The sequence below is a fragment of the Rana temporaria genome, chromosome 1, assembly GCF_905171775.1.
Source record: "Rana temporaria chromosome 1, aRanTem1.1, whole genome shotgun sequence".
Lineage (NCBI taxonomy): Eukaryota > Metazoa > Chordata > Amphibia > Anura > Ranidae > Rana > Rana temporaria.
The window spans coordinates 362,891,871-362,918,326 of NC_053489.1; the positions used below are offsets into that span (position 1 = coordinate 362,891,871).

Consider the following 26,456-nt stretch of genomic DNA (forward strand, 5'->3'; position numbering starts at 1 on the left):
AAGGATTCCACCTCCTCCCTAGCTCCCCTACTGATGTCAACTCTCACATTCACTTGTACATTATTCTTGATATATCGGTGTACCCCCTCTCCCTTTTTTACCCTCTCTATCCCAGCGATAAATGGAATACCCTTGAATGGTTAAAAAAAAATGCGCTGCGCTAAAAAATAAAAATACTAATAAAAAACAAAAATATCAATGCAAAGTGACATGATAAAAAATACTGAAATTCATATATCACAATAGAAATTCATAAGTGTTCTTAGAAATACAAGTGTATTGGGGAATTATTCCATAAAACACATGTAAACGTTTTTTCAGTTTATGTGTTTATCTCACGTTTTGAGCCGCTGCTAGATGTATATGGTTTGTTTTTGTTTTTTTCCTTTATTAATGTAATTAGCACAGTATTTCCTTATATATAACCCTTGAATGGTTGCCAGCCAATCATGAGAGCTATTGAACCAGGTCTCTGAAATGCCCACAAAATCCAACTCCAAGTGAACTCACCACTTTGTCTAGTTCCACTTGGTCTAAGTTCCAGCAAGCAAAAAGGTAGCAAGCTCAAAATGAGTTCTCGCAGACCACGAGAAAGATAACTAGAAAAATTGTGACATATTCAAAACTTATTTTACCTGGTGTGTGTGTGTGACACAATTACAGGTCCATACAGGGGGGTCCAGGTAACATCCCCAAAGTAAAAACGCTGACAGTTACCAATCTGTACATTGCTAGATAGCCCAGGAAAATAAGCAGTCAGATCTTGATAGAAGCTCCAGAAAAAAAAATATTCAAAATGAAAGAGCTTATCTAAAGGAGAAGTCCAAGACCCAAGGACAACACATGTAGCCAATTGGTTGCAGCACTGATCAGTGTATTTTGGCAGCAAAGAATGCTTTACCCATCCACCTCAAATGCAAAATTTGAAGGAGGCTGTTAATGAACGATGTATAATCATGGTCTATTAATAAGTCCTGTGTCCTTTTACAAGGTTTCCCCCATTTTTATTATTATAATATCTTTAAAATGCACAACTGCTTCTGATAGTTACCATATTATAAGGTTGTAGCATTCATCCGCAGGCTTTTTTTTTTGGTCAACGTGGCCACATGACCAGGAACCACTCTAACTGGTTCCTGATCATCAGTGGCAGCTAGGTTTGGAAGCCAACAGAACTGTTACCTGCTCCTTATTAAATTAGAGGATTTTTTTTTAAAAGTATCATTGGCCATCATGCTGGGAAACATTTAAAAACAGATTGTGAGTGGAAAGGGTTAAACAAGAAACGGCACTTACAGTCAGTGGATGATCAGCTGAATCCAAAATGTCCTGGATAATTTCATCAGCATACTCCTTCCTTTGTTGAAGTGAGAATTTCTTTTTGAAGCCAGTAAGGTTGATGAGATGAATCTTCAGCCAATTTAGGCCATTTGGCCCAAGTGGGTGGCCTTCAGCAAACACTAGCAATGACCGAGTCACATCACTGCCCAAATGATTAAAATATGGAGGACAGGGATATGTGCGGCCTCTGAAATCCATGTTGTGTGGGAACCAGAATATCTGGTCTCGCAAATGATTGGCAATAGATAACTTATAAAGTGCGTCCATTCGCAGGCTATACATCTCAGTGGTTTTCTTTCTGCACCGTGCCAGCTCTTTTTGATGTACAAATTTTTCCCATGAGCTCAGCATCCCAGGTAACTGCACTGAACTCACAGGAGCTTCAGACAGAGGTGGTGGAATGTCCAGCTTCTCATTACCTTTATCATTAAAGATTGACACAATAATGTCCAGAATAGGCTGGTTAATGCGCCAAGCACATTCCCCAAGCTGATTTACTGAATCCAACACTGGGAATAGTTGGCCTTGAGCACACTTTTCCAACAGCAGCTGATGCTGCACTACTCCCTCACTACAGCGCATAAGTTGTGCAGGAGACAATAAATAGGGGCCGCATTGAAGAGAGGTCCAAGGCAATGGGGGACACTTCGTTGGCATAACAGCAGCATCAAAAGTCAGAAGAGTTTCTTCAGCGTCCAGAAGGATTTGGCTGTAAATTGGGTGTGGCTTTATAAGCCCAATCTGTGAGCAGAAATATTAGCCATGTCAGGAGTATATTATGAAGGACATAAGTCAGAGGTAAAGAGGCCAGTAAAATGAAACAATATAGTAAAGCTTGGAAAAAGAGGGGCTACATAAGAATACAACATCAATCTTCAATATTTTTGTTTTTGAATGACCTGAAAATTCAATATACAATTCTCCACAAAGAATGAAGGAAGGACAGCATAGAAACCTCTCACTGTGCCAAATCCATATGATATGATTGGATAAGTGTATCATAATACAGAGTGGCACTGTGGATACAACTAGATTAAGCATGTGCCGCATCCTCATAGAGAAATTTGAAAAAGAAAAATTGTGGGGCTTTGGACTTTATAAGCAAGAGAGAAAAGAGAAAAGCTTGACATATTTCACGTGCGAACACGCTTCTTCAAAAGCATAGTATATTTAACTAAGTAAAGGAAAAGAAATACAAGATGGTTCATCATTTTCAAAATATCTGTCTGGCCTTTTAAGCTCCATCTATTTATTATAATGTTAAGTACAGCCTCTCTTTAAGATCTTAAGTACTGCCTACTATACTATTTCATTCATGATTTTTTACCATCAGTTAGGTTACTTTTTCTACCATTGTTCTACCCATTATTGGCAGTATCTATTCTCCATATTGTCTTCATACCTCCATTTGAGCTAATAAACCTATATACCTATAAGGTTCACTGCAACCAACACCTTAATACAATATTATCTACGCCCCCATGATGCTCAGATTTATCCCTAATTGGCGTTCGGGGCTAGTTGACTCCTTGCCGACGTAACTCTGTTTTTGGTCCACTAGATGTGCATTGGTGCCTACATAGATTTTGCTGTTTATTGTTTTGTAAATACTACATGTTTGTTCTAATTTTTTCTTTTTCTTTACTTAGTTAAATATACTATGCTTTTGAAGAAGCGTGTTTGGACATGAAACATGTCAAGCTTTTCTCTCTCCGATCAAATGCAACTTGATAATCTATTGCTACAAGTGTTGAGCCACAGTTCAGGATACTAATGTTATTATGGAAAGAATCTTGTGATTTTCCTGAAAATCCTGTCATTAGTGTGGTTCCCCCACTAGCATATGCTATGATCTGATTGTATGTTTTGTATATTTTCTATAATGTAAAGGCTTTTCAGAATTTAATTTTATTTATGTATCAATAAATTCTTTATATTTTTCTAAAATTTGTCTAATACTGTGCCTACAAAGTTTTCTCTTTTTCATACTATATGATTAATGAACAACTGATACATTTTCCAATTGCTTACAACTACACAATATAGCAGTAGCCAACCAATAATTAACTAGTGATTGAAAGTATACCCACCTGGTGTGTGCTACGAAAGGAATACATGTGGTAAAGCACCGGAATGAGTTTAGGATCACTGCGAGGACTTAACAAGTTATTTGTTATTTTTATTGTCTTAACCATTAAATCTACTAGGTGAGTGCCCAATTGCACCAGCAGGGAGCGTGGCCAAGGAGAGTGAGATCTTGAATCACATGGGCCTCCAAAAGCTTCATGTTCCACCTTTTCCCACAATTCTCGAGGAAGAAGGCCAGAAATCTGCATAAAAGTAGGCAGAGGGAAACAAAAATAATAATAATACAGCAACTATAAAAGGTCAACCATATAAATGCTATTAAATCCTAACCTCAATTTTGTCTATTTCCCAACATATTACTAATTGTATGACTTGCTCAAGTCAGTCTTACCTTTCCTTCCTTGGACAGCAACTTGCAATATTCCTTGTACAATAACCGGATCCTATCCACATGATCGCCCTGCAACTGTCTGCGAATGAAGAACATATTGTAGATTTTTGTGCCAAGGTCTCGAGAAATGGTAAGGAATGATTCTCCTGTTGGTTGCAGCCTGGTCAATGCCTGTAGAAGAAAATAAATCCAAAACCATGGTCTATACGTGACATCATATAGAACATCAGAAGCATCCATGGCTTTATCCCTTACAGTCCCTATCCCTTGCAAACCAACATCCTTAATACTGTTAGGGCCTGTGTTGATGGGCTTTGGGCTTCTGAAGTCATTCAGAATCCACTGACAGGTGCATCTGAACTGCAATTTACCTCCTTCTGACCTGTGTTTCACCTGCTTCAAGTGGGTTTTGCCTTCCCATGGACTTGTATTGAAGACAAAACCCATCAAATGAAACAGAATCTTAAAATACACAAAAACACTATACTGGCACAATCATAGCTATCTGTATTCACAACACCATCTTGTGGTGATACATTTAAATTTAAAAGTAAACATGAATGAGAAGCAATCAAAAAACACTATATTATATGAGATTAACACTTATAATTGTTCATTCAAAATGCTGAATATAAACAACAAACTCCTTTTATGAATAAGTGCCCAAATGTTAGGTAGAATGACCAGAGACAACCCCCAAATAGGTCTAAGCACCGGCTGCATGCAGTGTAAATTTCTCCTATACATTGCAGGTTTAGGAGATATTCACGGTACCTACAAGTAAGCCTTATTATAGGCTTACCTGTAGGTACAAGTGCAGAAAAAAAAAAGTGTTTACTTCCCCTTTAAAAAAATACATTTTATTGCTACAAAATCAAAAAAACTTATATATCCAGATACAATAATTTGACAGTCATTGCATGTTTACAAAGGATGAACTGGAAAATATAAAAAGAAAGATGACATATATAATGTAAAACCCGGTGTAAAAAGCATTAGACCTTGTAGCAAGTCATTTATCCGCTACAAGTTTCACGGACAACGCTGCTTCTTCAGGAGGAGTATTTTCAGAACCTTATCTGTAACGGAACATATCACATACAGTTGCAAGAAAAAGTATGTGAACCCTTTTGGAATGATATGGATTTCTGCACAAATTGGCCATAAAATGTGATCTGATCTTCACCAGAGTCACAACAATAGATACTAACAGTCTGCTTAAACTAATAACACACAAAGAATTAAATGTTACCATGTTTTTATTGAACACACCATGCAAACATTTACAGTGCAGGTGGAAAAAGTATGTGAATCCCTAGACTAACGACATCTCCAAGAGCTTATTGGAGTGAGGTGTCAGCCAACTGGAGTCCAATCAATGAGATGAGATTGCAGGTGTTGGTTACAGCTGCCCTGTCCTATAAAAAACACACACCAAGTCTGGGTTTGCTTTTCACAAGAAGCATTGCCTGATGTGAATGATGCCTCGCACAAAAGAGCTCTCAATACCTATGATTAAGAATTGTTGACTTGCATAAAGCTGAAAAGGGTTATAAAAGTATCTCCAAAAGCCTTGCTGTCCATCAGTCCGCTGTAAGACAAATGGTCTATAAATGGAGAAAGTTCAGCACTGCTGCTACTCTCCCTAGGAGTGGCCGTCCTGTAAAGATGACTGCTAGAGAACAGCGCAGACTGCTCAATGAGGTGAAGAAGAATCCTAGAGTGTCATCGAAAAACTTACAAAAGTCTCTGGCATAAGCCAACATCCCTGTTAGCGAATCTACGATACGTAAAACACTAAACAAGAATGGATTTCATGGGAGGATACCACATAGGAAGCCACTGCTGTCCAAAAAAAAAAGAATATTGCTGCACGTTTACATTTTGCACAAGAGCACCTGGATGTTCCACAGCAGTACTGGCAAAATATTCTGTGGACAGATTAAACCAAAGTGGAGTTGTTTAGAAGAAACACAGAACACCATGTGTGGAGAAAAAAGAGGCACAGCACACCAACATCAAAACCTCATCCCAACTGTGAAGTATGGTGGTGGGGGCATCATGGTTTTGGGCTGCTTTGCTGCGTCAGGGCCTGGACGGATTGCTATCGTCGAAGGAAAAATGAAGTCCCAAGTTTATCAAGACATTTTGAAGGATAACTTAAGGCCATCTGTCCCCTAGCTGAAGCTTAACAGAAGATGGGTGTTGCAACAGGACAAAGACCCAAAGCATAAAAGTTAATCAACTACAGAATGGCTTAAACAGAAGAAAATACGCCTTCTGGAGTGGCCCAGTCAGAGTCCTGCTGTGGCATGACCTCAAGAAAGCGATTCACACCAGACATCCCAAGAATATTGCTGAACTGAAACAGTTCTGTAAAGAGGAATGGTCAAGAATTACTCCTGACCGTTGTGCACGTCTGATCTGCAACTACTGGAAACGTTTGGTTGAAGTTATTGCTGCCAAAAGGAGGTTCAACAAGTTATTAAATCCAAGGGTTCACATACTTTTTCCACCTGCACTGTGAGGCCCAGATTCACAGAGAGCGGGCGCACATTACGCCGCCGTAGCGCAAACATTGTACGCTACGCCAACACGGAGAGGGGAAAGGGAAAGGATTCACCAAGCCAGTGCCTCCAACGCTGCGCTGGGTTTCGAAGGCGTACGCCGGCTTAGGTTGAAGTGGGCGTGAGCCATGCAAATGAGGCGTGACCCCATGCAAATGATGGGCCGAGCGCCAGACAAATACGTATCACGAACTGCGCATGCGCCGATACGTGGAGGCATCCCCCTGCGCATGCTCACAACCACGTCGGAACAACTGCCTAAACTACGCCGAGTCACTGCGTACGGCGTGAATGTAACCTACGCCCAGCCAGACACGTCCAACGTAAAATAAGCCGGCTTGTGTTCCCTGGTGCAGACCTTTGCATGTCTGCTGCTGGGTTGCACCTCCTTTATGGGGAATAACTTTACGCCGGACGTAAAACTTGCGCGCACTGAGTCGGGCGCACGCATGTTCGTGAATCGCCGTATTTCACAAATTTACATATTTGAATGGCTAATCAATGGGAGTGCCACCATGCGTCACAGCCTAAATGTGCGCCCACCCTACACCGGCAAGTTACGTCGGCGGGATGAAGCCTGTTTTTAGGCGCATCTTAGTTTGTGGGTCCGGCACACAGATACGACGGTGCACATTTGCACTTACGTCAGCGTATCTTGTTATATGTCGGTGTAAGTGCTTTGTGAATCTGGGCCTGAATGTTTACATGGGGTGTTCAATAAAAACATGGTAACATTAATTCTTAGATGAAGATCAGATCACATTTTATGACCAATTTGTGCAGAAATCCATATCATTCCAAAAGGGGTTCACATACTTTTTCTTGCAACTGAATAGATAGGGGGAGCTTCTAGTTAATTACCAACAAGGTCCAGCATCTGAAAGATGGCCAACACGAGGGGCAAAAGGCAGGTGCACAGGCAACAAACAGCCCTACCCGAAAGACTGAAAGAAATGTATGAACAATGAGAAACTGACCAAACAGGAAGATGACAACTGCAAGAAAGAAGAGGGGGGGGGGCAATGAAAAGAGACAGAAAAGAATAAGGTAGGATGCCAAGGTGAAGAAGGGGGGGGGGAAGAGACAAGAGGAAAGAAAATAGGTTGGGGGTAAGGAGAGAGAGAAAGGGAAGAAGGTAGGAAATCCAAGGGGGGGGGGGGGGGGGGGGGGAAAGAAACCAGGAGATAAAGCAAAAAAAGGAGAAAAGGGAGAAAGAAGGGAAGGGAAGAGTAGAGGAAAGCAGGGTGGATAAAAATCAATGATCCATTTGATTTTTATAAAATGAATTTTAATAAAATGCTCCTGGAGTAAAAATGTATCTAAAGATAGTCATCTATTTAACCTCTTAAGGACCCCTTCACGCCGATATACGTCGGCAGAAGGGCACAAGCACGTACCTGTACATCGACTTTAAGAGCCCAGCTGTGGGTCACGAGCATGCCCGCGGGACACAATCGCCGCCGGTGTCCCGCGATCGGGTAAAACAGAGCTGAAGAACGGGGAGAGGCAAGTGTAAAACAAACCTTTCCCCGTTCTTCCTAGTGTTACTGCCACTGATCATCTGTTCCCTGTCATAGGGAACGATCAGTGACGTCACACGCCAAGCCACGCCCTCACACAATAGTAAACACTCCAAGAACCCCCTACAGGTTAACCCCCTTCATTGCCAGTGTCATTTTCACGGTAATCAGTGCATTTTTATAGCACTTTTCGCTTTAAAAATGACAATGGCCCCAAAATAGTGTCAAGTGTCCAATGTGTCCGCCATTATGTCGCAGTCACGAAAAAAAAACTCACCGATTGCCGCCATTAGTAGTAAAAAAATTTTTATAAAAATGCCATAAAACTATCCCCTATTTTGTAAACGCTATAACTTTTGCGCAAACCAATCAATTAACGCTTATTGCGATTTTTTTTTACCAAAAATATGTAGAGGAATACGTATCGGCCTAAACTGAGGAACATTTTTTTTTTTTTTTTCCCAGATATTTTGGGGGGATATTATAGCAAAAAGTAAAAAATATTGATTTTTTTTTCAAAATTGTCGCTCTATTTTTGTTTATAGCGCAAAAAATATAAACCGCAAAGGTGATCATATACTACCAAAAGAAAGCTCTATTTGTGGGAAAAAAGGGACACCAATTTTGTTTGGGAGCCACGTCACACAACCGCGCAATTGTCAGTTAAAGCGACGCAGTACCGAATCTCAAAAAGGGGCCAGGTCCTTCACCTGCATAATGGTCCGGGTCTTAAGTGGTTAAGATACATTAAATATTTAGTTTATTCACCATGAAATTGAGCTTAGTTATGTAGGATGAGGCTGTATATTCTCCAATATTTCAATTTTTAGTAAACTCATTCAATGAATCTAAGCTCTGCAAGGTGAGATAACATGAACTGCATTGATGCATTCACACAATTTCACAGTAACCAGGAGATAAAGCAAAGTTTAGGAATATTCTTTTATCCCATTGTTTTTCAAATCTATGTACACTACAAACTGTATGATTGTTTAAAGAGAACTTCATCTGTACCAGGCTGTAAGTGTGAGGAGGAAGGGCAAGCAGTAAAAATTTAAGTGAAACCTTCAAAGGAGCTTATAAACCTTGTGATCTTTCTGCACATGGCTTGAAGTGCTTTATTCCTCCCTTGAGGAGCAAAATGGCAGCAGGCCGTAAAAGAGGGCCAGTTTGGGAATATTTACTAACCCGACTTATTATTCTAAATAGGAAACATTCATTTTGTTTGCAAAGTTTAAAGAATCTAATTACCAGCAAGAATGAGTCCTTACAGCACCTGTCATTTCATATCCAGCATGGCAGTGTCTGTTAGCGGGCATCCACTCACCTGCTGCCATCATGTCCCTCACCTTGTTCTGTCACTGCCACATTTCACCAGCTGTTCCATTAAAATAAATGGGACTGTCAATGAGTTAACAGCAGGTCAGAGGAGGAGCCCTTGCAGGACAGAGATGACAGTTGCTCTTTAAAAACTCTGATTTAACCACTTCAATACAAGGAATTTTCACCCCCTTCCTGTCCAGGCCAATTTTCAGCTTTCAGCACGGTCACGCTTTGAATGTCAATTGCGCGTGCGTGTGACGTGGCTTCCAGATGAAATTGACGTCCTTTTTTTCCCACAAATATAGCTTTCTTTTGGTGGTATTTGATCATCTCTGCGGTTTTTATTTTTTTGCGCTATTAACAAAAAGACTGACAATTTTGAAAAAAAAACTATTTTTAACTTTTTGCTATAATAACCCAATTTTTTTATTTAAATTTTTTCCCTCAGTTTAGGCTGATACGTATTCCTCTACATATTTTTGGTAAAAAAAAACAAAAAAAACACAATAAGCGTATAGTGATTGGTTTGCGCAAAAGTTTGGCGCCTACAAAATAGGGGATAGATTTATGACATTTTTATTTTTTTACTAGTAATGGCGGTTATCTGCGATTTTTGTCAGGACTGCGATATTGCGGCGGACAGTTCGACCATTTTGGGACCAGTCACATTTATACAGCGAACAATGCTATAAAATATGCACAGATTACTGTATAAATGTGACTGGCAGGGAAGAGGTTAACTCTAGGGGCTATTAAGGGGTTAAATGTGTTCCCTAGGGAGTGATTCTAACTGTGGGGGGAGGAGACTGACTGGGTGAGATGACCGATTTGTGTACCTATGTACAAGGGACACATCGGTCTCCTCTCCCTGAAAGGACATGGATCTCTGTGTTTACACACAGAGATCCACATCCCTGGCTCTGTAACTGCCGATCATGGGCACCTGGCGGACATCGTAGCCGCCAGGCACGCGAATCGGCACCCGCGGGAAGCAACGTGCACGCGCGCACCCCCTAGCGGCAGGGAGGCCCGAGGACGTCCACTCAGGATGGCAGAGCCACCTTGTGAACGTCATTTGACATTAGGCAGGATGTAAAATGGTTAAAGACTGGAAGGATTTGCCCCCTTAAATGACCAGGCCATTTTTTGTGATACAGCACTGCGTTGCTTTAACAATTGCGTAGTTGTGCGACATTGTAACCAAACAAAATTTATGTCATTTTTTTCCCCTCACAAATAGAGCTTTCTTTTAGTGGGATTTAATCAGCTCTGCAGTTTTTATTTATTGCGCTATAAGCAAAATAAGACCAACAATTTGAAAAACAAGCAATACATTTGTTTCACCGCTTGATCGTTCTTATAGGCGACGGGAGGGGACACCCCCCCCCCTCCTGCCGCCATCTGGTGCTTCTCTGGGCTCTCCCATGCCATCGGGGGCCCGGAGAGATGATCGCCGTGCGCCGGATGGGAGGCATAGAGACCAGTCATCTCTATGACCGTCGGAGGCCCGGGCGCGATGTGATGACGTCACGCCCGGGTACACGTAAGTAAACAAACCGCAATTGCGGCTAGTAAGACCGAGATCTGTGAATTTTTTTTCACAATCTCATTCTTTCCAGCCTGGAGGAGAGATGTGGGGTTTTATTGACCCTGCATCTCTCCTTAAAGAGGACCTGTCACACACTATTCCTATTACAAGGGATGTTTACATTCCTTGTAATAGGAATAAAAGCGATCGGGAAGAAAAAAAAATTAAAAAATAAATAAATCGGTAAAATAAAAAATAAATGAAAAAAATTAAACGCCCCTGTCCCCGGTAGCTCGCGTTTAGAAGCCAACGCACACGCAAGTCCCGCCCATGTATGTAAACGTTGTTCAAACCACACATGTGAGGTGTCGCCACGTGCATTAGAGCGTGTGCAACAATTCTAGCGCTAGACCTCCTCTGTAACTCTAAACTGGTAACCTGTAAAAAATGTAAAGCGTCACCTATGGAGATTTTTAAGTAACAAAGTTAGGCGCCATTCCATGAGTGTGTGCAATTTTAAAGCATGACATGTTAGGTATCCATTTACTCGGCGTAACATCATCTTTCATATTTTACAAAAAAATTGGGCTAACTTTACGGTTTTGTTATTTTTTAATTCATGAAACCATTTTTTTCCCACAAAAAAGGCGTTCGAAAAATTATTGCGCAAATACTGTGCAAAATAAAAAGTTGCAATAACTGCCATTTTATTCACTAGGGTGTCTGCTAAAAAACATATATAATGTTTTGGGGTTCTGAGTAATTTTCTAGCAAAATAATGATGATTTGTACATGTAGGAGAGAACTTCCAGAATAGGCCCGGTATGGAGGTGGGTATTAAAGTCCTGTATTGAAGTGGTTAAGCTAGTGTATTGTTTGTTTGCCTACCTTTTCCTTCCATTTCCCTTCTAAAAAAAATGTTTTCTTTGTCTGAATTTCTCACTTCCTGTTTCTCCTCAGTAAACTTGCCACCATCATCCGAACCATTCTGGCTGGGGGTTAGTCAGCCAAAACAGCTTACTGGAGGACGACCAGGAAGTGAGAAATTCAGACAAAGAAAGAAACATTTAGAAGGGAAATCGAAGGAAAAGGTAAGTGAACCAACAAAGCACTAGCTTTTTTTTTTTAGTTTGGCAATAAATAAATAGAAAACTTGTAAAAAATCATAAAACACACACACAGACACCGTCCATCCTCACCTCCCCCCTCCCTAAAAATAAAACCTTGTAAAAAAAAAAAAAATTGTGTCCAAGAGTCTGTTTCCAATTCAGCACTCACTGAAGGATGAAAAACAGCCATATCATAATTAGTATCTCTGCTGTGTGCATCCGATTTCTATACTCTCCTTATCCATACCAGGTGGTCCACTGAACACTGGCAACATCTTTAAGTTTCAGATGACACTTATTGTTTCCATAATCACCATTCTCTACATGGTTGGTTATATTTTTTAGGACCATTACTCCACCTCTGGGGTTTTACCTTATCCAGGCATTCCTCACCACTGAGGGTACTCCTCTGAATATTTATGGTATCAAGGATTGGCTACTGATTTACTGTGTTTCTAGGGATCACCTGGCAGCATATATCATTATAGCTCATTTAAAGCAGAGTTCCAGCTAATATATGGGAAAAAAAATGGAGTTACACTTACCGGTAACGTCCTTTCCAGTAGTCTTTCAGGACAGCAACAATAGAGAGATGGGCTCCTCCTCTTCCCTTGGGAAACACTGCACAGCCTTTAAGATTTATCCTCCCCCTGCCAGACCTCAGTTTTTATACGAGCACCTCCGGTCAGCTGGGTAGACACAAGAACATGTTAGTAATCCATAGTTAAACATCAATATCATACTATGTTCCTGGACTGAAACAATCCTTCCAAATTTTCGGGTGGGTAACCAGGGCTGTCCTGAAAGACTACTGGAAAGGACGTTACCGGTAAGTAACTCAATTTTTCCCTTTATGTCTTTCAGGACAGCCACAATAGAGAGGATAATCGAGTACTTACCAACTAGGGCGGGACTACGGCTTGCAGAACCTTTCGCCCAAAGGCCTGCTCGCCTGCCGACACCAAGTCTACTCTATAATGCTTGACAATGGTGGTGTAGCTGGACCAAGTTGCTGCCCTGCATATTTGCTCTGGTGTAGCTCCAGCACTTTCAGTCTGAGAAGCAGCCACCGCTCGAGTAGAGTGTGCCTTTATTCCTGTAGGGACCTCCCTACCAGTCAAGGAATATGCCTGCGCAATGATCAATCTAAGCCATCTAGCAATTGTGCGTCAAGACGCTTTCTGTCCCTTTCTAGTCCCAGAAAACAAAACAAATAAAGAGTCTGACTTCCTAAAACTCTGAGTCAGCTCCAGGTATTGCAGGATGCATCTCCTGACATCTAACGTACTGAACCTTAACTCCCTTTCACCTGAGGGATTGGGGCAAAAAGAAGGTAGAACTACCTCTTGACTTCTATGAAATTTGGAAGTCACTTTAGGTAAAAAGGCTGCATCGGTCTTAAAAACAACCCGATCCGGAAAAATAATACAAAAAGGAGGTCCAACGGACAAGGCTTCTAACTCGCTGACCCTCCTGGCAGTGGTCACTGCAACCAAAAAGACTGTTTTTAAGGTCAAATCTCTTAACAAACATTTGTCTAAGGGTTCAAAAGGCAAACCCGTTAAAGCCTGTAATACTAACGATAGGTCCCACCTGGGAAAGGGGGGCCCCTGAGGAGGTCTCTGTCTGGACAAAGCCCTAAAGAACCTGACTACCCAGGGATTGGAGGCCAGAGGTCTTTCTAGATATACACCAAGAGCTGAGACCTGACTCTTGAGGGTACTGACTGAAACCCTTATCTGCTCCACACTGTAGAAATTCCAAAACGGATGTGGGGCTCTGTACTGAAAAAGAAAATTCTAGGCACCATGCGTTAGAACGGGTCTCCTTTTTTCTGCTATTAAGAAGGGTGGCAGTTTTTCTGAAAACCCTCTAGATCTCAGTAAGGTCTCTTCAGTAGCCACACCGCTAGGTTCCACCTGTGTACCTGTGGGCAGAGGACTGGTCCCTGCGAGAGGAGATCCTCTCGAGGCGTAAGGAAAAAGGGAGGTTCTACGGTCAGCTGTTTGAGGACCGAGAACCAAGCCCTCTTGGGCCAGTGTGGTGCAACTAGAATCAGAGAAGTGTTCTCCAGTTGAAACTTCCTTAGGGCCATAGGCAGAAGAACTGGCGGTGGGAACGCGCAACAAATCCCGACCCGCCAGCTCTGGGACAAAGCATCTACCACTCTTGCTCCCTCTCCTCTGCTCCGAGAGAAAAAACAAGGGGTTTTCGCGAAGAGGTCTATGTCCGGAGATCCCCACTTCTCGACCAAGAGATGGAAGACTTCCTGACTGAGGGCCCAATCGCTCTCTCTCAGCTGACTTCGGCTGAGGAAATCTGCCGTCCAGTTTTCTATTCCCCTTAGAAAGACCGCTGACAAGGACAGGGTATTTGCCTCGGCCCAGCAAAAAATATCTGTTATGGCCGACAGAGCTACGCTCCTGGTGCCCCCCTGTTTGTTTAAATAGGCCATGGCCGAGGCATTGTCTGAGCTCACCTGGACGTGATGCCCCTGAAGCTTTTCCTGGAAGAATATGAGGGCTAGACCGACCGCCCTCAGTTCCTTCCAGTTGGAGGATTTCTTCAAATCTGCACCCTTCCAGACGCCTTGCGCCGGAAGAGACCCAAGGTGAGCTCCCCAACCTTTCCCGCTTGCGTCTGTGGTAACAACCTGAGGAATCGGGAAAGGCCACAGTCGACCCTGCGACAAATTGGAGATCTTCCTCCACCACCAGAGAGATCTCTTTACCTGGATTGGGACCTGTACTAGGGTGTCTAGGCGCTCTAGACTGTCATCCCAGATTTTTAGAAGGAAGGCCTGCAGGGGCCGAAAGTGAAGGCCTGCCCACTGGACTGCTGGGAGGGTGGAGGTTAACAAACCCAGAGTTGACATCAGGGATCTGATCGATACCCGATGACTGCCCTGGAGGGCGGCTACCGCCCTGTCCAGTTTCAGAGCCTTCTCCAAGGGGAGAAAGACCCTTAGGAGGGTGGAGTCCAAAAGGTACCCTAAATAAGGAATGTGTTGCGACTGTATCAGGCTGGACTTTTCCAGGTTTAGCAGCCACCCTAGATCCGTAAGGATCTTCTTGGTCAATTCCAGGTCCCTGGATAGCTGTTCTGGAGATGCTGCAAAAAGGAGCAGGTCGTCCAGGTATGCTATGATGCCTACCCCCTGAAGACGCAGAAATGCTATAGGTTCTGCCAGGACCTTTGGGAACACGCGGGGCGAGGAGGATAGACCAAATGGCAAAGCCTGGAACTGAAGGTGCACCACCGCTGTTCCTAGGTTTATCGCTAAACGTAGAAACTCCTGAGACCCCTCTGCGATGGGTACGTGCAGGTACGTGTCTCTGAGGTCCAGGGAGACCATAAAGCAATTCTGTGGGAGGAGGGCCCTTACTGCGAAAATTGACTCCATGTGGAATTTTTTGTACGTAATGGACCTGTTCAGGGGTTTAAGTTCAGGATTAACCTGTACTTCCCTGAAGGTTTCCTTACCACAAAAATATGGGAGTAAAACCCCTTTCCTTCCTCCGCTACTGGAACTCTGAGGACAACGTTTTGATCCATTAGTGCTTCAGACTTTTCTTTGTCTCTGGGAAGTTGAGTGACCAGGTATCTCTGGGGGGGGAGGGGACGAGAACTCCAGGGAGTACCTCCTCCTTACGATCGCCAAGACATACCTGTTGGGGGAAATAGACTCCCACTGTGGGAGGAAGGCCCCCAACCTTCCCCCCACCCTGACCTGGGCGTCATTGTTTTTTAGAGGGCTGGTCAGGAGGGCGAAAAATAGCTCCTCTGCCCCTTCCCCTGGGTGTCCAGTCCTTCTTCTGAACTTCTGGCTTTGGGACCCCTGTATGCCTTTGGGGACGAAACCCCCTCCCCCTTACTGGGGCTTTACATTTAAGGGGAAAAGATTTATTTTTGTCAGCCGTACGGTCTAAGACTGACTCCAGACCTGGGCCAAACAGGAGATCCCCTGTAAAAGGAATCCCACACAGCTTGGACTTGGAAGCAATGTCCCCTGGCCAAGTCTTGAGCCAGAGGGCTCTTCTGGCAGAGTTGGCCAGCGCTGCCGACCTGGCTGACATGCGGACTGATTCCGCCGAAGCATCCGCAATATAGGCCATCCCTCTCAATATTGTAGGGAAGGAGGATAATATAGTGCCCTTACCCGTCCCAGCCTCAATATGTTCCTGAATTTTGGAGAGCCAATGTTCCAAATTAGGGGCCAATACCGTAACTGCCAACTCTGGCTTTAAGTTCCCAATTACGGATTCCCATGTTTTTTTCCAGAGTCCATTCTCTTGTCCATGGCATCGGTCAGATTCCCCCATATCTTTGAACGCCAAGTCGGTTTTCCTGGAAACCTGGGAAAAGGCTGCATCCAATTTAGGCATTTTGTTCCAAATGTGATGTGGGGTCTTCTGAAAAGGGGAACCTCCTCTTAAGGGACTGAGGAAAAAAAAGGGTTTCCTTTCAGGGTCCTGCCACTCCTTTTTAACAGTATCGATCAGAAGTTCATGAACAGGGAAGACCCTTCTCTTCTGTTCCCCCAGACCCTTGTACATCTGGTCGTGAAGGCCAAGAGGTTTACTGTCGGCCTGAATGTCTAGGGTCATGTAAATGACCCCTAATAAATCCTCAACCTCGTCGAGTGACAATTTATACCTTGAAGACTTCCTGGACTCCCCGTCCTGGTCTTCTACATCTGACTACCTGAGAACCGGAGGCAACAGTCTCTAGGAGAGAGTGTTCCACCTGGGAAGGGCCTGCAAGATCAACTGCTACAGCTGTAGGATCAGGTGAAACAGGAGCAAGACCCTGTTCATCTGGGTGGGTTGTAACCTGTGTGGGGACCGTGGGGGGCTGCAGCCTTTCAAACAAATATTTGAAGGAAGAGAAAGTAGAGGCAAGCTCTTTAACAGAGGCTGCTAAGCTAACTTCCTGCTCTGCATCCCTTTCCTTGACCAGAGAAAGTATGCAGTCCCTACACAACACTTTGGGCCAAGACTCGGGAAGAGTGTCCCTACAGGAGGCACATTTCTTTTTTGAGCCATGTGTCTTCCCTGTTTTTTCCAGGCTTTTCTGAAAGACAGTAGGAAAAAAGGGCCCCCACACATTAAAAATAATGAAAAAAAAATTCACATACAAAAGATAATTAAAAGGAAAAAAATATAGGTGTTACAACCCTGCTAGGTTCCCCGTATCCTTCCCCCCCCCCCCCAACCACCAAGGGAGAAAAGACAAAGCCTAAGGTTTAGGGACCCCTCCCCAGGGAACCCTTACCTTAGGCTGGCTGGAGGAAGCGTCCTTGGTCAGGCCTTGTTCCGGAGAAACCGCCGACATCCTGAGGTGGTTGCTCTGTGTCTAACTCGCCCCAGCGAGCTCCCGACTCCTCCAGCAACACGCGTGGGTCCCTATCAGCGCCGTGATCCAGAACCGGAAGTCGCGGGTCAAAGGGGAGGCTTTCCGAGGCGCTGCCGGAAATGACATCACCCGCCACTCGGCCCGCGAAAATTTGAGAAAAATATATGCGGCCTGTAAAAACAGGGCGCCCGGAGCTGCATCCCCCGCCGCGGTCCTGTGGACACGATAGGGATCCCCCCTCAAGTCGGCTGCCACGCTCGACACGGATTGGGGTAGCGTTGGCGGTGAGTACCTGCCAAATTGAACTTTTTTAGGAGGCCCCTGCTCCCTTAGCAAAACATGTAGAGCCACAGTCCCCTGACTGCACAGTCCTGGTTCCTCTGCAGTGTCTCCCCACCGGAGGAAACACTAAGAACTGAGGTCTGGCAGGTGGAGGAGAAATCTTAAAGGCTGTGCAGTGTTTCCCAAGGGAAGAGGAGGAGCATATCTCTCTATTGTGGCTGTCCTGAAAGACGTAAAGGGAAAATTAAAAGTCAAAAGCTACAAATACCGTAGCTGCTAACTTTTATAATAAGTACCCTTACCTGTCCAGGGAGCACGCGATGTCGGCACCCCTAGCCGATTCGTCCATCGGCTTCAGGTGCATGTGTCGGCATCCTTACTAAGGGAAACAGGAAGTGAAGCCTTGCAGCTTCACAGCCTGTTACCTACTGCACATGCTAGAGTCACGCTGCACTTTTTGAAATGTCCCGTTGTCGGAGACCTGTGTGTCGCCCAGAAGGCAGCAGGGGGAAGCTGAAAATTCCCTAGAATGCCGCGATTGTTGTGCAGAGATGCTACCCGGAAGTGGGAACCTGGTTTTGACAGGTATCTGCTCCCCCCATAAAGTGCCAAATATGGCAGTGAAGGGGGGGTGCAAACAAGCAGAGCTTTCACTTTTGGGTGGAGCTCCACTTTAAAGGTCAGCCTCTATTTCTCTTAACCATATTCTGCCTCTCTACGGGCACCTCTATATGCTAAGTGCCCTTTATTGCATGTATATGTTTTGTACAAAATGTGTACCATCATCGATATGTAATTCAGTTGTACTGTGATTTTTATAAAAAAACTTTCACTTCCCTGTTATATCTTTGCCATTGTTATTGTTTATTTGCACTGTGCCATTTTCCCTATTCTCAGCTCATTCGCCTGCTGCCTTGGATACCTTCTCCAATCGGAGGCCTTGTGCCCGCCCTGGTCTGGCATTAGCTCCACCTTGGGGCTTGGCAGAACTTGCCCTTGCACTGGCATGGTCTTCTTGCCTCAGCCGTAGTGCACGGTGTGCATGCGCGTGTGCAGTGTTTTGCCGCAATTGCATTATGTGGGCGGTATGACGTAGTGACGCCGCGCGGTGGCGCTTGTTGCCCTGTGATGACGTCACTCCGTTGGGGACTTATAAGCAGGCTTAGCCCTGCTTAGGGTGTGATGGACGTCGGGCCCCAGGACACCTGTTGCTATACCAAGCAGTAAGTATGTCTCCATGTGTGCTGCTTTGCTTCAGACTTGTGGATGGCTTCTATTCAGCCTTCCTAAATAATCGCCCCCTTCTTATCCCTTGTTCTCTATTTAGCTTAGGCCATTTTTGATTATGAGGCTTTCTTGGTCTTCACACACTGACTTCATTACAATTTGTATTACCCACCAACCACATACTGTATACCAGTGTTGATTGGATCCCTGGTCCTGGGGTCCCCCTACTCCTGTACTGTTCCCTATACAGGTATATTAGCTCCCACCCCCCTTTTTCCCCATCCCCACTCTCCTTCCCTCCCTATCCCTTCCTTTTTCCCTGCTTCTGCCCCTTTCTCAGCTTTTGCTGTGGGTCTTTCAGGGTCCCTTAAGCCCTATCTCTATTCAAATTGATCTTCAGGATGATGGTACTATTAATTTTATATGTTTTTTACTAAGAGGCTAATAAATAATCTATATATTCTGCCTCACGCCTGGTCCCCCCCCCCCCCATTTCTTCTCATCTTTACTCTCCCCTCCCCCATGTCCCTCTTACCCCTTTTTATCTTTACCCTCCTTTTCCCCACACTTTTCTTCTTTCCCCTTCCCCCTTTTTCATTCCCTCTTTATCTTCTTGGCCGTCTTTGCCTTCTTTCTACCAATCCCTCTTCCCTTCTGTTTACCCCCCCTTTTCCCCTTATCCCCCCTACCTTCTCTTTTTCTCAATTTCCTTCCTCCCCTTTCTTCTTCCGCACTTTCCTTCCTCTTACTTTCACTTTCTTCCCCCATTATATTTCATCCCTCCTTCACTTTTCTCCCCCCTCTTCATCACATTGGCATTCTACCCTATTCTTTTCTGTCTATTTCCTTTGTCCTATCCTTTTCATATCTTCCCTTCTGCCCTCACCCCCCCCCCTTTTTTCCTCCCTTTCCTCTTATTTGTTATAGTTGTCATCTTCCTGTTTGGTCAGTTTGTCATTGTTTAGGCCCCATGCACACGAGACGCTGGTAAACTCGAGTTCAGAGGCATTTGGGCATTTTTTTCAACTGCCCCTGAACACATTTAATGTTGTTATCCTGTGTGTCCATGCACACATTCAAGTTTTTTTGCGTTTTAAAGCAGTTGGGTTTAGGGTCGTTTTTTCAGAAGCAAAATTTTGGGTTCAGACGCAAAAGTTTTCGCGTTTCAGACGCAAATCGCGGCAAAACACCGCTAAACGCGGCAAAACGCGGTACCGGCATTTTGCCGCGATTTCGTTTATAGGCGTTTTTAAGGGTGACCTATTTTTTTACATTAGAAATCTCAAAAATGATGGCAAATGATGAAAAATCATAAAAAAAACATAAAAAAATGTAATTGCTTGCATTGCATTGTGGACAATCCACAACTTGTGGCAGGTGATGTGGCCAGGTGACATGGCAAGTGGACAATCCACAACTTGTGGCAGGTAACGTGGCCAGGTGGCATGGCAGGTGACGTGGCCAGGTGACATGGCCAGTGGACAATCCACAACTTGTGGCAGGTGACGTGGCCAGGTGATTTGGCAAGTGCATAATCCACTTGTGGCAGGTGACGTGGCAAGTGGACAATCCACAACTTGTGGCAGGTGTCGTGGTCAGGTGACGTGGCAAGTGGACAATCCACAACTTGTGGCAGTTGACGTGGCAGGTGACGTGGCCAGTGGACAATCCACAACTTGTGGCAGGTGACGTGGCCAGGTGATGTGCCAGGTGACGTGGCAGGTGACGTGGCCAGGTGACATGGCAAGTGGACAATCCACAACTTGTGGCAGGTGGCGTGGCCAGGTGATGTGGCAAGTGGACAATTCACAACTTGAGGCAGGTGACGTGGCAAGTGACACGCTAAATACACGTACACTGCTGCTCTCTCAGCTGCTCTGGTCTCACAAAATGGCTGAAATGGTTAAATACTGTTTTTTGAGCTTAGGGAGGGTCTTATGATGTTTCTTAATCAAACGCTTATAAACGCAAACGCGGTAAAACGCAGCGAAATTCGTTTTTTTGCGTTTGAAAACTTGTGTTTAGATGAGTTTGCATTTGCTTCTCGTGTGCATGGGGCCTTACACTTTTTTTGTCTTTTGTGCACCTGCCTTTTGCCCCCCTGTAGGGGAAGGTGTGTTGGTGCTTCTACCTTGGCCTCTGACAGATGCTGGTCATTTTTGGTAAGCAACTATGTGGCTACCCTCTGGTGATGTTACTATAGTTACCCATCATATACCATCTATTACATGTGATATGTTCAGTTACAGATAAGGTTCTGAAAATACTGCTCCATTACTTTGAACAGTGTTACATTATCTATGTCATCTCTGTTTTTATATTTTCCAATCATCCTTTGTAAACAATGCAAAGGATGTAATTTTATTGTATTTGGATATAAACTTGTAGATTTTGTACCAATAAAGTATGTATTTTTTTAAGTTGTTGATGGTACCCTCCCTTTCTCCTTTTTGTGCTTTTGTACTTACAATTGAGGCCTCTCTTTGCAAGTGCCCAAATGTGATAAAATGCAGACATTTGCTTCTTGAAATAACAACCACCACTGTGCCATCACCTCATGGAAAAACACTCACCTAATAAGGCCTTCCAGATCATAGGAATGTCAACAGAAGCGTATATTAGTCAAACTCGTTAAACTCCCATGCATTATCCAATCAAGCCAATCATATACACAGTATCTCACAAAAGTGAGTACACCCCTCACATTTTGTAAATATTTTATTATATCTTTCATGTGACAACAATGAAGAAATGACACTTTGTAAAAGTAGTAAGTGCACAGCTTGTATAACACTGTACATTTGCTGTCCCCTCAATATAACTCAACACACAGCCATTAATGTCTAAACCGCTGACAACAAAAGTGTGTGCACCCCTAAGTGAAAATGTCCAAATTGGGCCCAAAGTGTAAATATTTTGTGCAGACACTATTATTTCCCAGCACTACCTTAATCCTTTTGGGCATGAGTTCACCAGAGCGTCACCGGTTGCAACTGGAGTCCTCTTCCACTCCTCCATGACGATGTAGATTTTAGCACAGATAGATGTTATGTTTTTGATATTTTCAAATAGGTTGTCGGTCATTTCTCCTTAAATTATGCAACGAGTATATCAGCTCTGCCTCAAAACTTGGAATAGTGCAATAAGAACAGAAAAAAGAAAACCTGTATAGAGTAGTATTGTGAAAACTAGAGCAAAACATCAGAAAGAAACTGACTTAGAAAGCACATCAATAACTTGCAGTTTCCAATGAGCTCATGCAGACTCCTATACACTATGCTGTCTGATCAGGCTGATCTTATATGTTGCTGGGACTCACTCCTTAGCTGCCATGACCAATAAACCTGTCTTAGCTCACAATAATGAATGAATACCCCCCCCCCCCCCCAAAAGAGGAATTAACACTTCCATAGAGTAGTATCATTACTGTGAAAGGCAGAAGGATCTGAAAATATACCACACACACACCAGTGTACACTCTAACAAACATCAAGAAGCAGCTACTGGGTAGCCTCTTAGCCATGTAACCATCAGTATGGCCAATAAATAAGTTCTCACCAACCACTTTTTAAAAAACGCCAACTTTACCACCATATCCAGCCATGTGTTTTCAGGCTAATGCCTTTTTCAGAAGCCTAATAAAGACATTACGCCGAAACAAGCATTGACTGTTGACGTATCTCTTCCAGACATGGTTGGCTGTGGTGGTCCGGTGGGTGTTTTTGATGGGCGATTGTTGAGAAAGTATCTATTCCTCCCTATGTCCAGGTAGTCATTTCGGTGATATCCCACAGTCACAGCGACACCAGTACAGGGGCTAGCACCTTGCAAAACCCAGAGGAGCAAAGGCTGATGTGTATCCCCAATCCCAAACAAATAAAGCTTTGATACCTAGTACAGATGGAGCTATGCCGATACACATCCTCAATGTCTACAGAGTGTAGAAAAGCACCCAGATGAAGGGGAGACACTATAGAATGGAATGATTCCATCCTGAACTTCTGCCTCCACGCAAGCAATTTAGGGCCCGGGGTTGTCCAGGATTGGACAACCCCAGTCTGTCTTAGACCTATAAAACAGGTTAGAGTAAGTAAAAAAACAAAAACAAAAAAAAAAATGCTCAAGCTCTAGGACCGGGGCAAGTACTCCCAGGAGTAGCAAACACTGTACTACCCCATACAGAGCCTGTAAGTGAGATGAGGGCAGGAAGGAAGAAGAATGGACAGAAACTAAGACCTCCAGAGGACAAGAGTGAAATTCCTTTAGAAGCCAGACACAATCAGTTTGTGGGTCCAGTTAGGGGAAATTAAGTGAGTTCACGGACCTGCAAACCAGCAAAGACCATCCCAGAAATAAGTGGGGGCAGGTCTGCAACACCAAGGGGGGCTGGTCTGTGGCATTCGACCATGGAGAGGCCAAAAGCATTGGGCACCACCAGAAGGTACCTTCCAGGGCTGCAGTCCTAGAACAAGAAGCCAGGGAAACAAAAAAACGGGTACGGTTCTTTCACATTCCTGGAATGTGAGAGGAAAGTACTCTTGCCCCCCTTAATGTGCGTGATGAACTCATCCTGCAGGTGAGGTGGGGGCAGGGAGGAAGAAGAATGGACAGAAACAAAGACCTCTGGAGAACAAGAACGAAAATCCTTTAGAAGACAGACTCAGTTTGTGGGCCCAGTTGGGGGAAATTTAGTGGGTTCTTGGACCCGCAAACCAGCAAAGACAATCCTGGAAATGAGTGGGGGAAGGTCTGCAATGCTGAGGGGGGCTGGTCTGTGGTATTCGACCAAGAGAGACCAGGAGCACTGGGTACCACCAGAAGGTGCCTCTAAGGTCTGAAAACCTAGAACAAGAAGCCAGGTAAATAAAAAATGGCAGTTCTTTCACCTTCCTGGACTGTTGCAGAAAAGTACTCTTGTCCCTCTTAATGTGTGTGATGAGGTCATCCAGGGTAGCACTGAAGAAACGTCGCCCGAGAAGTGGAAGTCGTCGAGGCTGTGTAAGATGTCTGGTCGGCAGACCAACACCTACGTCAAAATGATTTGCCAAAGCACCTTTGCCGAGAGCTTGAAGAGCAGCGGGCCCAGGGATGCATCCTACCTGCACTTAAGGCCCTGGACCATGTGGTTCTTCAGGCCCGAACAGGCAGTGGGCACCTGTCTAGTATCCAGAGCTTTTTCGAAAGAGCTTGGTGCACTCTTTAAGCATCTGAACACACCAGGTCTGTGGCCAACATTGTAATGCTAAACCAGCGATAGTAAACAACGCGGGCGACCGATGCAGCCATATGGTCCACAGGATCCCTAAAGGAAGGGGTTTCCTCCCAAGTTTTGAGGCAGAGCTGATATACTAGTTTCAACAGTTAGAGACATCACAGGCAACATATATGATCGGCTTGTGATTGTAAACAATCATCTTGTAAAACAACCTATTCAGTTTAAAATAAAACGGGGGCACGTCAGGACAAGTCTGACAATTGGAGGAGAGTACTCAGAGTTCCCAGCCTAGCTAGAGAACTGACCACAGTGTGATGATCTGGAATGCCATATTTGTTGAGTGTTTTTTCCACGAGATGATGGCACAGTGGTGATTGCTTTTTCAAGAAGCAAACGTCCACATTTCATCACCTTTGGACAGTTAATGTTTATAAAAGGTTTTTATTTATATTCAGAATTTGACAAGTTATTAGAGCAGTTTTCCTATATAGTGTTCTCATTTATTATCCAGAGAGTGTTCTTGGTGGAAATTAAACCCCGGCCCTTAAAGGGGTTGTAAAGGAAAACCAAGGTGAAAAAACTTCCGACTATACCGCCCCCCCGCTATACTTACGTGACCCCTCGAAAGTCCCGCGCTCGGCCCCGACATCCTCTTCGCCGCTCAGCCTGGCCATTGATTGGCTAGAGCAGATGGATTAAAAGCAGCGCAGTCATTGGCTGGCGCTGCTGTCAATCACATCCAATGACACTGCACGCTGAGGGGCGGAGCCGAATGATACAGTGAGCAGGCTATGGCCACTCTCTGTATCACGGGAGCGCGACCACAAGGACTCCGCACAATGTGAGGGAGCTCGCATGAATGTGTGGAGTTCTTGCGGGGAGGACCAGAGACAGCCGCCGAGGGACGCCAGAAGACGTGGATCGGGGCCACTCTGTGCAAAACGAGCTGCACAGTGAAGGCAAGTATAACATGTTTGTTATTTAAAAAAAAAGTATGAGAGCACTCAACTTTGCTGTCCTAAGTAAATATTGGCAAGGGTCACTTGTGTGAAATGTTAGCTATGTAGCCCTGATTTCAGAATTCAATAAACTTCCTAACCTTGCAGCAGTGTTGCCATATTTTTGGCCCCATAGATAGAAGCATCATATACAGCACAAGGAGATTTTTGAAGAAAATCTTAGGTTACATAGTAGGTGAGGTTGAAACAAGTCCATCAAGTCTAATTTTCATAAATTAACTTTACACAATTCTATGCCTGCGATAACCACCCACCTCTAGCCAAATTAAAATGAATATTTGCCAGTGCAGACCTTCTAGAACAGTTAAACTGGCAGATGACAGTGGATACCCAGAGCTTATTCCATATGTTGCATACACATTACATAAATGTACTGAATACACCAGAGAGACATTAAACTATAAGTCTGTGCACAGAAAACACACCTTGGATATATCTTCACAGGGATAGACTTCAGACTTGTGTAAAGCGACCACACATTACAAAGGTGCATAAAAACAAGTCACAAGTTAGCACAACTGTAGGAAAAAAAAATTATAAATTGGACTTCCTATATAGTTTTGCTTTATGTTGTTTTTCTTTATTAACTGTTAATTTTCCCGAGACAGGAGACCTCGGAAGAGGTCAGTGCAATGTAAAATAAGCTTTAGATCAAAATGAAAATAGCAGCAGCTGCTTGTAGAGAATAGAGAAATAATTCTAAGATTAAAGGGCACATTGATGCAAGACAAATCCATTTAAATTTAAGAAATACCGGAAGCAGTCTGCTCAGCTCATTGTCTAAGTCTGAGATTAAAAAAAAAAAAACACTTAGCTGAGTGATTTCTATTATGGTGCATATCTATTAAGGTCAATTCAGACTTCTCCCTGGTTTCAGCTGCTGCATGCTCATTTTGTGTCCAGAGACAATGATTATTTATCCCCAGGTCCCCCACAGCTTTCACTGGTTTCTCCCTCTGGCCTCATGTCACTAATATATCTTAGATATGTGGTTTAGAGGGAAATTATTGTAAAACTGCAGGGGAATCAATGCAATCCATTATCCCAGAAGTGTTGGTTTCCCAGTGTACTTCGTGGAACAAAAACTTGGAAATGGAGCGGGAAACGTGAATATTTATTGCCTGGTTTTAATAAGGTAAAAAATATTTAAATCATTTTTTCACACGTTTTGACTTAAAGGAGTTGTAAAAAAAAATGTTTTTGCTGAAATGACTGTTTACAGGGTATAGAGACAGAATAGTTAACTGATTCCTTTTAAAAATGATTAAAAATAGATAAAAATCAATCAATCATATAATGTACCTGCAGTTTCTAGTTTCGTTTTTGCATGTTGTTTCCTGCCTGTGCTGTACAGAGACACAGAGCCAATACAGGGCAGTGATGGTTTGGAAAACGAAACAGATTGGTGCTGAGGGGTTTTAGGCCTCATTCACACGACGGACCGTTCAGGTCCCCCTGTCAGTTTTGACGGCGGACCTGAACGGCCGCTCC

The 26,456-nt window shown here is 43.9% G+C and overlaps 1 protein-coding gene across 1 annotated transcript in view; it reads right to left on the reverse strand.

Annotated features, from left to right (window-relative positions):
• Positions 1 to 26,456, reverse strand: part of POLRMT (RNA polymerase mitochondrial) — a 271,113-nt gene that overhangs the window by 145,285 nt on the left and 99,372 nt on the right. Inside the window, exons 8-10 of the mRNA XM_040322078.1 lie at positions 3,821 to 3,991; positions 3,432 to 3,671; positions 1,297 to 2,082 (exon numbers count right to left, since the gene is read on the reverse strand). Of these exons, the coding sequence (XP_040178012.1) occupies positions 1,297 to 2,082; positions 3,432 to 3,671; positions 3,821 to 3,991 (1,197 nt within the window). The remainder of the gene's footprint in view (positions 1 to 1,296; positions 2,083 to 3,431; positions 3,672 to 3,820; positions 3,992 to 26,456) is intronic.